General features: G+C 62.8%; 1 protein-coding gene across 2 annotated transcripts in view; it reads left to right on the plus strand.

Annotated features, from left to right (window-relative positions):
* EBF4 (EBF family member 4) overlaps positions 1–13,211 on the plus strand; it is a 96,617-nt gene that overhangs the window by 67,645 nt on the left and 15,761 nt on the right. For both annotated transcript variants that reach the window (XM_074951985.1, XM_074951986.1), the window contains 3 exons: positions 1,992–2,125; positions 2,782–2,908; positions 11,169–11,257. In XM_074951985.1, the coding sequence (XP_074808086.1) occupies positions 1,992–2,125; positions 2,782–2,908; positions 11,169–11,257 (350 nt within the window). The remainder of the gene's footprint in view (positions 1–1,991; positions 2,126–2,781; positions 2,909–11,168; positions 11,258–13,211) is intronic.

Consider the following 13,211-nt stretch of genomic DNA (forward strand, 5'->3'; position numbering starts at 1 on the left):
ACGCCGGTCACCCCCCACCCCTGCCCCAGCAGCCCCCAGACTCCCCGATCTCCACCATCAGGGCTCCCCCGGGCAAGAAACTCCACTGGCTCCTGCTTCGCCCCTCCTGCTGTCGAATACAGCTTGGGGGGTGGGGGTGGCGAGGGGCAGGGCCTGGCACTTGGCTCTGGGGCCTGCTGTGATGCAATGCCATCGGCAGGGCACAGGTGCAGCCAGACCCACACATCACGGCCCCGGGACCTGCACCCAGCGGGATGGGATCTGTGGCAGCACCGATGCGGACCCGGCCAGGCTGGCACTGGCCTGGGGTCTGGCTCCTGGCATGGTTCTGCCAGGGCTGCCACTGGCCATCCTCAAAGCCCCTGGCCCCAGGGGGGCTCTCCTGAGCCTGGAGAGTTGGACCCAAGGCCCACTGATGGCACCCGGAGGCTTCCCAAGGATCTCACAGGGGTTCGGGTCCTCCCGCCTTCCCCCCAGGCCTGCCAGGGCTGGGACCGGGAGCTCTCCGACGCGGGCCTTTGCAGCAGGTCCCCGGGGGAAGTGTGTGTCCCCCGCGAACCTCCACTCGCCTGCCATGCCCTGGGATCCCTCCCCACTGCAGCTGCTGCGACACCGCACAAGTCCACCCTCTGTTCCTTCCGCTCCCCACCCCACCCCCTCTGGCATTTGGGGGCCAGGCCCCCAGCCACGCTATGTTACGGCCTCTGTGGAACTGCCAGTCCCAGCTGGCAGACCCCCGGCTCGGCGTCTGTGTCTCCCCCAGCGCTGACCCCCCGGGCCTGGCAGGCTAGACCCTCTCTGGAGCCGGCAGTGCCCAGCGGCCCTGCAGTGCCCCGCTCTAGAGCTCCCCCCAGCCCCCTCCCCGGCCGAGGGAAGCTTTGCCATTCCCACGGGGAACGAGTGTCCCAGCCCTACTCCCCTGCAGTAAGTCCATCTGCCCCCCTCCCTCCATCCATCCGCCCTTCCATCCTTCCCTATTCACACCCCTCCCTCCATCCATTCTTCCCCCTACACACCCCTCCACCCATCCTTCTATCCACCCCACCCTCCATCCATCCCTCCCCCTACACACTCCTCCACCCGTCCTTCCATCCACCCCTCCCTCCATCCCTCCCCGTACACACCCCTCCCTCCATCCATCCATCCCTCCCTCCCTGTACACACTTCTCCATCCATCTCTCCCCAGTCTCACCCCTCCATCACACCCCTCCATGCATCCACCCCCATACACACCCCTCTGTCCATCCTTCCATCTCTCCATCCATCCTTCTCCATCACACCCCTTTCTCCACCCATCCCTTCCCATTAACACCCCTCCCTCCATCCTTCCGTCCTTCCATCCACCCCTCCCTCCATCCCTCCCCATACACACCCCTCCATCCATCCATCCATCCCTCCCCGTACACACCCCTGTCTGTCCCTCCCTCCATCCCTCCCCATACACACCCCTCCATCCCTGTACACACCTCTCCATCCATCTCTCCCCATTCTCACCCCTCCATCACACCCCTCCATATATCCGCCCCATACACACCCCTCCGTCCATCCTTCCATCCATCCCTCCCCATACACACCCCTCCATCCATCCATCCCTCCCCCTACACACCCTCCATCCTGCAACCCCATCACACCCCTCCCTCTATTCCTCCATCCATCCCTCCCTGTACACACCTCTCCCTCCATCCATTTCTTCCCATTCTCACCACTCCATCACACCCCTCCATCCATCCGCCCCCATACACACCCCTCCGCCCGTCCTTCCACCCCCATCACGCCTCTGCATCCATCCCTCCCCCTACACATCCCTCTGTCTGTCCCTCCATCCATCTGTCCCCATTCACACCCCTCCTCTCTACCTGTCTGTCTCTCATCCCAGCCCTGCTCTCTCCTCTCCTCGCCTGCTTTCTCCTCCTCCCCGTCCCGGCTCTCCCCGTGCTCCCCGCTCTCTGTCACCCCCTGACCACGCGCTGTCTCTCCCTCCCCGCCCGCAGCAGCCACCCCCTGCATCAAAGCCATCAGCCCCAGCGAAGGGTGGACGACGGGCGGTGCCACCGTCATCGTCATCGGCGACAACTTCTTTGACGGGCTGCAGGTCGTCTTCGGCACCATGCTGGTGTGGAGCGAGGTGGGTGAGCGTGAGCCCCCTTCCCCCGGTGCCTCTCCGCCCCCCCATGCCCGCCCCCCACGTCTCTGTCCATCCTGAGGCCTCCCGGCGCCGCGCAGCCCCATCCCGACGCGCCGGGCAGGGCCCCTTCGGGCTGGGCCGGGGGTAGCTCTGGGTCAAGGCGAAGGGGCCCTGCCCTGTGGGGTGCAGCCCCTGGAGGTGCGGAGCCAGGCTCCCTTCAGAGCTCCGACCCCGCCGGATCCTGTCTCAGCGGGCACCGCGCCAGATCCCTCCCGCCCATCTCCCAATGCCAGGCCACTTCCCCGGAGGGAGCCCCGGCCCAGCCTGGCCTGGGGAACTGGGCAAGGGCAGAGGGCCCGGGGGACGGGCTCCAGAGGCACAGCGGCACCCTGGGGGCTCCCCACGAGGGGGGGCTGGGATGGAGGCTCCTCATGCCCCTGGTTAGCCAGCGAAGGGTCCTTGGACCGGCTAGTCTGTGAGCTTGAGAGGCTGGGGGAGCCGGCTGGGCTCAGCCCCGGGGGAGGAGAGTGAATCTGCTCCTGAATCGGGGCCTTAATCTCCTCCCCCCCCATTGCCCCTCCGGTCATCATCTCCCCTCCTCCATCCCCCCCTGCACTGCACATGGGCTCAGCCCCCCTCTCTCCTGCCCCGTGCAGCTGATCACCCCTCACGCCATCCGGGTGCAGACGCCGCCCCGCCACATCCCCGGCGTGGTGGAGGTGACGCTCTCCTACAAGTCGAAGCAGTTCTGCAAGGGAGCGCCCGGCCGCTTCGTCTACACAGGTGAGGGGCGCGGCCGGGCCGGGCAGCTCTGCCCTCGGGGCTCACCACCCTGCTCCACCACCGCTCGGCCACGGCGGGACGGGTGACGTGCCCAGGGCCAGAGAGCGAGTGGGTGGCAGAGGTGGGAGTGGCACCCCAGAGTCCTGCCCCCTCTGGTGTAACTGCCAGGCCCCGCCCCGGGGGAGTCTGGGAGTCACTGGGGGTCTGGGTGGCCAGGGACTGGTGGGTGATCTGTCGCCCCCGAGGCCTCCAGCCCATTGGATGGCCAGGAAAACGCATTCTTGGTGGCCAGCGTCTCCTTCGTCTGCCCTTGGGATGCCGTTTCCTCCTGCCCCAGGGCGAGGGGCGTCGGGGAGGGGTGCTGTGTCCTGGGCTCCGGGAGGGAGCCGTCACATGGCTGCTCGCAGGCGTGATGGGAGCAGCAGGCAGCCCCTCTGCACGGCCGCCCACACGTCTCCCCGCCACCGGCCCAGCAGAGACCGGGTCCCTGCTCTGAGGGGCGCCCCCAGCCTGGGCACGGTGGAGCCACGCTGGAGGGGCAGGGCAGCAAGGACCTGCCTCTCCTGACCCCGTGGAAATGCAGGAGTGGGAGCGGGGCCTCCGTCTGGGCCCTGGTGAGCTCTGAATCACCCCCCCAGCCCAGGCTAGGCACAGAGGGCCTGTGGGGGCGGGCGGGAGGACAGTGAGGGGGCAGATGTCTCTATAGGGCTGGTTTGGTGATAGATGTGTGTGCAGGGGGGAGGGGCGGAGGGGTAAATGGAGGTAGGTAGGGGTACATGGGGTAGATTATAGAGGATTGGTTTGGTGATAGGATGGATGGATGGGTAGGTAAGTGGGGGGGTGGGAGGGGTGGGGATGGAGGGAGGGAGGTGGATGGAGGTGGGTCGGTAGGTGTGGGGATAGATGTGGGGGGCATGATGGATGGATGGGTAGGTAGGTGGTAGATGCATGGAGGATGGGTAGGTGGGGGGATGGGAGGGGCGGGGATGGAGGGAGGGGGTGGCTGGAGGTGGTCAGTGAGAGGTAGATGCATGCGGGGGATGGATAGGTGGGTGGGGAAGATGAGAGGGGCGGGGATGGAGGGAGGGGGGCGGCCGGAGGTGGGTCGCTGGGGGGTAGATGCATGCGGGGGATGGGTAGGTAGGTGGGGGGGGATGGGAGGGGCGGGGATGGAGCCAGGGGGCGGCCAGAGGTGGGTCGCTGGGGGGTAGATGCATGGAGGATGGGTGGGGGGGATGGGAGGGGCGGGGATGGAGGCAGGGGGGCGGCCGGAGGTGGGTCGCTGGGGGGTAGATGCATGGAGGATGGGTGGGGGGGATGGGAGGGGCGGGGATGGAGGCAGGGGGGCGGCCGGAATTGGGTCGCTGGGGGGTAGATTCATGCGGGGGATGGGTGGGTAGGTGGGGGGGATGGGAGGGGCGGGGATGGAGGCAGGGGGGCGGCCGGAATTGGGACACTGGGGGGTAGATTCATGCAGGGGGGACGGAGGGCAGAGACTCGATGCTCCCTTTCGTAGGGCACTCGTCCAGGTCCCCCACTCCCACTGCTGCTGCTCTCCCTGCTGTGCGGGGGCCCGAAAGGGGCCTGGGGGGGTTCCCGGCTGTCACAGAGTCCCCAGGCGATGCTCTGGAACTGCTGCCCATGAAGCCAGGCAGGACTCTGGGGAAGTCTCCTCTCTGTGAGCAGCCTGTCTGCAGGACACACAGCTCACCCAGCTTCCACCTTCCTGGGTCTGACCTCGGAGCATTCAGCCTCCTCTGCCCCTCCCTGCGCTTCCCACAGCCAGTCCGCCCAGGTGGGGCTCCTGGGGCAGCCAGAGGGTCCTGCCCCCCAACTCCGCAGTCAGACGTGACTCTCAGCCAGCCAGTAAAACAGAGGTTTATTAGATGACAGGAACATGGTCTAAACCAGAGCTTGCAGGTGCAGAGAACAGGACCCCTCAGCTGGGTCCATTTTGGGGGGGCAGTGAGCCAGACAACCACGTCTGCCCTTCACTCCATGTCCCAGCCAGCCCCAAACTGAAACTCCCTCCAGCCCCTCCTCCTCTGGGCTTTGTTCCTTTCCCGGGCCAGGAGGTCAACTGATTCCTTTGTTCTCCAGCCCTTTAGCTCTCACCTTGCAGGGGGGAAGGGCCCAGGCCATCAGTTGTCAGGAAACAGGGTGTTGGCCATTCTCTGTGTCCAGACCCCTGCACATACCTGCCCTCTAGGGCTCTGCAATGATCATACACCCTTACCCCACCCCCTAGATACTTAAGAACTTCATAGGGGAGACTGAGGCACCCCCACATTATTCAGAGGGAACATTAAGAACAGTCCCACTTCGTCACATCTCTCCCCCCTTCGAGATCGAACTGAGCGGGGTCACTTTAGCCGGTGACCTGGGGAAGTTCGAAGCCACCAACGTTCCCATGGATGCCCCAGCATCTCTCCCATTCCTTGGTAGGAGTTACACCAGGCCCTTCCAGTTTCACGCCCTCCCTTAGGTCGGGGGTGGTCGATAGCACTCGCAGGCCGCATGTGGGAAGGTTTATGCTGCCTGTGCCCTTTGGCCACCCCAAAACCCCAAGGGGTCAAACTGGGATTGGGTCTTCTCCCCAACAAGCTGGCCAAACACAGCCACTTGGTTATAGGACTGTTTAACTTTCTTAACAGCTTTCATTTCATCTGAGACCTTCTCAAAGCTATCCACACTGGGTCTTTCAACAGGAAAGTCAGTGGATCCATTCACAACAGAAAATTTCTGGCTGTTAGGAACTGAAACTTTCTTGATTAAATCACTTTCACACCCTTCAGTTGCAGTAAACTGCTTGCAAAGACTCCATGAGGATTCCTTTCCCGAGGGCTTTTCTATGCAACAATTCACCCCTCCCAGAAATTCTGCTCTTACCCTCTTCACCGAGGGCTTGCTCTAGAAGAACACTTTCCTGAGCAACAACAGACTCTTTCTGGGTCTCCCTTACATCCAGAATCACCTCTGGCCCATCCGGCGGATTCCTACACAATCCCCTTCCAGGCAAACTTACAGGCTTCCTAGATAAAAGGTCAGAAGCATTCTCCTTCCCTTTGCCACACACAAGTTCAGGAATCTTTTCCTTCTTGCTACGGGTTTCCACACCCTCAGTAGGTAACACAATCACACACCTTTATGCTCTCCTTGTGCCCTGGCTAGGATCTCACCCTGATTAGACAGAGTTGCTCCACCCTTTCCAACAACACACTAGCAACAGACAAAATACAAGCACCAGAATTGTCTGGTCTCTGGGATTTTACATAGACACTAACTGGATGCGACCTAGTTACAGGGCCATTTTCCTGAGCAGACCCAAACTTAGGACCCTTCCCTTCCTGGGCTTTAGCTGAATCCAGAACCAACTCTGAGACAACTGCACGACCCTCAACCAGCACAGGCTGAAAGGCCCCTTCTGTCTGCTCCACAGACAAAGAAGAGCCGGACACACTTTCTCCCTTCCCAGACACACAGCTTGGGACCTCTCTCCCCTTGTCCCAGCACACAAGGCTGGTCACAGACAACTGCTTGGAGATCAGGGTAGCTCCCTCCATAGGCAAGTCAATACCCCTGGCAGACACAGGCACGTTTCCTTCCCTGTCACACTTCTCCACCCAGCTAACAGGTAAGGTCCAGGGACACTCATCTTCCACTCTCCTCGCCTTCCGGCCCTGCTGACTAGACACAGCCATTAGCTCACAAGGCTGCCTAGGCTCATCCAAACTTTCCTTACCGAGCACCTTGCCACTCCCCACAGATCCCCTGCCCTGACTGGGTCTCCGCCCACTCAGCTGGGGTCTCAGCTCCCACTGTGCTCAGCGCTGCCCTTGCTGTGCCAGTGGGGGTAGGCAGCGAGCTCGCTGCTTTCCTCACTGCATCAGAGCCAGCCTGAGCCCCCTCTCCGGAGTGCAAGGGGGGCGGGGAGCATCTCTCTGTCCCACCCAGCCCCAGGGGTCTGGTTACAGGCAGGCAGGTAGCCTGAGCCTAGCCGCTCCTCCCTGCTGCCAGCCAGGTCATCTGCATTTTCACTGACCATTTCCCTCTCCGCCGATTGGTTCCCTGGATTCAAATTCAAACCCTTGGCAGTTACAGGAGCAGGGCCTGGATCCTGCCCCAAAGAGACACAGTCACCCCACAACAGGGTCTCGCAGCTGGTATCCTGGAGAACCCCAACAACCAGCCAGCCCCACCCCTCCTGGGTCTGCACAGGGATCTGGGCCATAGGCAGGGCGAGGGGCTTCGTCCCTGGGACCCTCACCCAGCTCACACAGCCCCTCAGCCTCTGAGGCTGCACCACCAGGAGCCTGACAACAGTTCTCTCTGTCCCAGGATCTCGCCCCCCCAGGAATGTCTCCCCATTGACCATCACCTTCCGCTCCCACTGGGGGTCCGAGGGGCCGGGCCCCAGGAAACTCCACACAGACATATAGGTTGGGGTCAGGAGTGGGAGCCTGTCCACCTCCCCACCCATCTGGCTGACAGAGTCTGTGGCCTTGGGACCCAGCAAGGGAGCTAGACACCGGGGCTTTTCCGCAGGGTCCCCCTGGTTCAAATCTCCAGCCTGCTCAAAGGCAGTGAGGTGGCATCCACATCCCCCCCTCCTTAACCAGGGGCAGCAATTGAGTCTCGAGGTTCCCTGCGGAACTGGCCCCCCGGGGTCTATCCCCACTCACCCCTGGCAGGTCCCCTAGGCCTCTCCGCTCCCCCACCGCCAGTTCATGCAGCTGCTGCTTCTGCAGCTCTTTCTCGGACTCTCGCTGTCTCTCTCAGTCCTCTTGCTCTCTCGGACTCAGCTCCAATCCCGTCCATCTCCGATCCCCCGATGGGGAACCCGATCATGAAGACCCTCGTCTGGTCGGGGACAGGAGTCTTGGCGATGCCTGGCTACTACTCCAGCTGCTCCCAGATCCTGCTATAGCCCCATTTGGGGTCAGGAGTCTGTTCCTTAGAGCGGTCACCCTCCTCCAGCTGCACGATGAACTGTGCTTTGGTGAACTTTCCAATGCTCAACCCTCTCTTTCTGCACAGGGTTACAATGTCCTTCTTAAGGAGATGGTGACAGGCCATCACTCCGCTCTTCCCAAGTTGTTGTGGACTCAGAGGCCTGTGTGCTCTCAGCTCCCCACGGTTTCCAGGGAGAACCCCTAGTGTGCCAGCCCTTCTCGAGGTCACCACCTCTTTGCCAGGGTCGAGCTGCAGACTCCTCCGCCCCTGGGACCACTCGCTGCAGTCCCCCGGGGGACCCTGTTACTGCAGAAGTCCTTCTCTCTGGTCACACACTCCCAGGGGTTAACCGCCCCCTGAAACCGTCTCTCTCTGAATCTTCAGCACGCCTGGTCCCCGTCAATCCCCCTTCCTTTTACTGCTCCCCCGTCACTTACTGCAGGAAGCGCCGTCCATGGGGTGCAGTACATCCCACCACTGCCACCAGTTGTCACGGAGTCCCCGGGCGATGCTCTGGAACTGCTCCCCATGAAGCCAGTCAGGACTCTGGGGAAGTCGCCTTTCTGTGAGCAGCCTGTCTGCAGGGCAAACAGCTCACACAGCTTCCACCTTCCTAGGTCAGACCTCGGAGCATTCAGCATCCTCTGCCCCTCCCTGCGCTTCCCCCAGCGAGTGCGCCCAGGCAGGGCTCCTGGGGAAGCCAGAGGGTCCTGCACCCCAACTCCCCAGTCAGACGTGACTCTCAGCCAGCCAGTAAAACAGAGGTTTATTAGACGACAGGAACATGGTCTAAACCAGAGCTTGCAGGTGCAGAGAACAGGACCCCTCAGCTGGGTCCATTTTGGGGGGGCAGTGAGCCAGACAACCACGTCTGCCCTTCACTCCATGTCCCAGCCAGCCCCAAACTGAAAAACCCCCCAGCCCCTCCTCCTCTGGGCTTTGTTCCTTTCCCGGGCCAGGAGGTCACCTGATTCCTTTGTTCTCCAACCCTTTAGCTCTCACCTTGCAGGGGGGAAGGGCCCAGGCCATCAGTTGCCAGGAAACAGGGTGTCGGCCATTGTCTGTGTCCAGACTCCTGCACACACCTGCCCTCTAGGGCTCTGCAATGATCATACACCCTTACCCCACCCGCTAGATACTTAAGAACTTCATAGGGGAAACTGAGGCACCCCACACTATTCAGAGGGAACATTAAGAACAGTCCCACTTCGTCACACCGGCACTCAGCCTCCCTTTCCAGACCAGGGCTGCTCTGTGCATATCGACCTGGCTGAGGGGGCCGGGGGGAGTGATTGATTTGGCCCCCGCTCCGCTGGCTAGATCCCAGTTTCCAGCTTCTCTGGCTTTGCCCAGCCATGGAAGATTAAGGACGGGGGGTGGGGGGGGATCAATAGGGTGTGTGTTCCTGGGAGGGGCTTTCCTCTGTGTGTGACACCGTGTGTGTGTCTAAGACTCTGTGTGTGTGACGTGACACTAGGGTGACCAGACGTCCCGATTTTATGGGGACAGTCCCAATAGTTGGGGCTTTGTCTTATATAGGCTCCTATAACCCCCCACCCCCTGTCCCGGTTTTTCACACTTGCTGTCTGGTCGCCCTACATGACACCGTGTGTGTAATATCGTGTGTGTGTGTGTGTGTGAGACCCTGTGTGTGTAACACCATGTGTCTGAGACCCTGTGTGTGATGCTGTGTGTGTATGTCACTCAGTGTGTGTGTGTCACAGTGATTCTCCCTCCATCCCCATCTGCCCCCCCGGCTGGCACGTGCTCCGGGTGAGCCCCGGCTGCTGAGTGGCAGCTCGGGCGGTTTGGGCACCTCCCCGGCCCGATGCCCGTGCTCCCTTCTGAGGGGTCGAGCCGCTGGCGGGCGTCCCAGCACACAGCGCCGGGTGGCTCCTGCCCGGAGCGTGGGGCGACGGGTGGGGAGACGGCCCGTCGGCCATTGTCGAAGGGCTGGGGCAAGCCTGCCTGTCCCCAAGCCTTCCCCGGGAGCCAGCCCGTCCCACCCACGGAGCGGCCAGGGGCTCCTGCTGCCAGCCTGCAGAGCCTCTTCTCTCCCCACGCCCTGCCCCCCTCCCAGCATCCCTCTGTCTGTCTGTCTGTCCAGCCCTAGCGCCCGGGCGCACCCCTGTCCATCCAGTCCTAGCCTCCACGTGCCCTGTCTGGCCGTCCAGTCTCTGCCCCTCTGGCCTGGTGCCAGCCCTGGCCATGGCGCTGAACCCTGGGCTTGGACCCTGGCCATGCAACTGCGGGGGTTTGGGGAGAGGCAGGGACGTCCCGGCCCCCAGCCCCGGGTAGACTCCATGTCACTCGCGCAAGGAGGCGACGTCCATCTCTAACGGGAGCAGAGCAGGTGGCTGGGCCCAGGGGTCACGGATCCATGGGATCGGGGCGACGCCCCACCTTTTAAACAGTCCCTGGGAGGGCCCCTCAGTATGCCAGACCCCCACTGGGTCCCACTTTTCCTTGTGTGGGCCCCACTTCCTAGATGGAGCCTCTGGGCTCCAGCCCCCTGCTTCATGCCTGGAGCTCAGCCCAGCGGGTCGCATGGGGCCAGCCCCCCGGAGACCCTCGCCCCCCTACATGGAGCAGTGCACCCGCAGGTTATGCAGTGACGCCCGGCTGAATTTGCAGACCAAGCCAGGTTTGTTGGGCACCTGGGTGCAGCCCTGGGGCAGCCCCGAGACGTACGGGTGAAAGCACCGTCTGTCTATCCTGCCCCCACAAAGCACCAGTCGGGGGCGGCGGGTTCACCCCTGGCTCTGGCTCTCTCTGGCCTGCCTCAGCCCCTGGAGAGGGCAGACAGCCTGTGCCAGGAGCCGGCCCCTTATCCCCGCCGGTCCCCTCCCAGCCCTCTGTGCCCAAGCCTGCGGGCCAGGCAGTCGCAGGGTCACCGGGGTCAGTGTTCTGGCCTCAGGGATTGTCCGTCGTCATCTCGGGTTCTCCATGGCTTTGGGTCAGACTCAGCCACTCTTTAGCCTGGCAGCTCAGCAACACGCATGCCTGCGTCTCCTGGCCTGCCCTGAGAGCGAATGTCGTCCTTTCCTCCCCCTGGGAGGCAGGCAAGGCTGGAGGGAAACTGAGGCAAACACCGGGGTCATAGTATCATTACAAAACTTTCCCACTTTGTCACCCCAGGACTCCTGGGTTCTGTGGCCTGGCTCTGTGCTCATGGGTAGGTCAGCCCCCTGCACCATACCTCAGTTTTCCCCACGGGGACAGCGCCAGCCCTTCCCCTCAGGCAGGTGGGGTTTAGAGGGAGCCCTGTCCATGGCACCTGACCCTCTCTGTTTCCCTCCCTCCCCAGCACTGAACGAGCCAACCATTGACTATGGGTTCCAGCGGCTGCAGAAGGTGATCCCCCGGCACCCCGGAGACCCCGAGCGCTTACCCAAGGTAGGGCTGCTCCCCTGTGGGGCATGGAGGCAGCACGGGTCAGGGTGGACAGCCCCACGGCGGTCAGGTTCCCGTGCCGCTAGCCCCGCACGGTGACTAGCGGGTGGCCCTGTCACAGAGTCCCCGGGCGATGCTCCGGAACGGCTCTCTACGAAGCCAGTTAGGACTCTGGGGAAGTCTCCTCTCGGGGAGCAGCCTGTCTGCAGGACACACAGCTCACCCGGCTCCCATCTTCCCGGGTCTGACCTCGGAGCATTCAGCCTCCTCTGCCCCTCCCTGCGCTTCCCATAGCCAGTCCGCCCAGGCGGGGTCCTGGGGAAGCCAGAGGGTCCTGCCCCCCAACTCCACAGTCAGACGTGACTCTCAGCCAGCCAGTAAAACAGAGGTTTATTAAATAACAGGAACATGGTCTAAACCAGAGCTTGTAGGTGCAGAGAACAGGACCCCTCAGCTGGGTCCATTTTGGGGGGCAGTGAGCCAGACAACCACGTCTGTACTTCACTCCATGTCCCAGCCAGCCCCCAAATGACTCCCCCTCCAGCCCCTCCTCCTCTGGGCTTTGTCCCTTTCCCGGGCCAGGAGGTCACCGGATTCCTTTGTTCTCCAACCCTTTAGCTCTCACCTTGCAGGGGGGAAGGGCCCAGGCCATCAGTTGCCAGGAAACAGGGTGTCGGCCATTCTCTGTGTCCAGACCCCTGCACACACCTGCCCTCTAGGGATCTGCAATGATCATACACCCTTACCCCACCCCCTAGATACTTAAGAACTGCCTAGGGGAAACTGAGGCACCCCCACACTATTCAGAGGAAACATTAAGAACAGTCCCGCTTCGTCACAGGCCCACAGTGATGACGGGCTCCACAGCACTGCTAGCAAATGGCTGCATGGCTCTGTCCCCGTGCTCCCCATGCCCGGACAGCACGCTGGCACCCGGGCTGAGGAGGCGGGGGGGGAAATGGCGTGTCATGGCCAAGCAGCTGCCTGGGGCTCCCCGAAGATCCTCCTATTCTGCTGTGACCCTGCCCTGGCGTTACTGAATTTATACCCCTCCCAGCCCTCACCTCCTGAGGGGGAAACTGAGGCGCAAGTGGCAGGGAAGTCCCTGGGGCCTCCCTGCTGCCAGGGCCGCCCGGCTGGGTCTGCTCGCAGGATCGAGGCCACCGTCATCAGTGGGAATCTGGTTTTTGTTTCCCGAGGCACTTTCCCAACATACAGACACCCCAGTGCTGCCCGAGAGAGCACAACCTGACCGACAGGCCCAGGGGGAGCAACGTGGCCATCGGCCATGGGGAGGGGATGTCGGGCTGGCTGGGGACTCCAGGACTGGCACGCCGCACCCCTGAGAGGCCAGGTGCCTCAGAGATTTGAGCCGCCCCTGGCACTCCTCCCTCTGTTGGCACTGCTCCCTCCCTGTGCCCCCCTTTGCGCCCCTTGCCCCGGCAGGGGACAGCGGTTTGCCATCGCTGTGCTGGTCGGGGAGGGGGTGGACGCTGCCTGGGGCAAACATAAACGCAGTGTGAAACAGCCCCCGAAACGACCGCCATGGGGCATGGGGGGCCCTTTGGAGATGGTGCCAGGCAGCTGGGATGGGGGCACAGCCAGTGCTGGGCTGCATGAGGGGTGGGGGCTGGCGGGCCATGGGGCGCTGCAGGGAGCAGGGTCTAGATGGGCCAGTCCTTCCCCCCCCACCTCCCCCCCGTGCGGTGACACTAATGGCTCCAGGCAGGGCCAGGGCCGCCTGATGAGAAGTGACAGGCCAAAGCTGCTGACAAATTGAAGCCATTCATCATGTGGTGACAGGGCCCAGCCGCCCACGCTGCGCTCGCTGCTGCCCCTGTGGGGATAGGGGGGCAGGGACCCCCGTCCCAGTGTACACACGGGGGCCACAAGGGGGAACGACCTGCCCCACGGCCCAGAGGCCATCGGAGTCAGACGCAGGATTAGAACCCGAATC

Source organism: Natator depressus, chromosome 4 (genome assembly GCF_965152275.1).
Source record: "Natator depressus isolate rNatDep1 chromosome 4, rNatDep2.hap1, whole genome shotgun sequence".
NCBI lineage: Eukaryota > Metazoa > Chordata > Testudines > Cheloniidae > Natator > Natator depressus.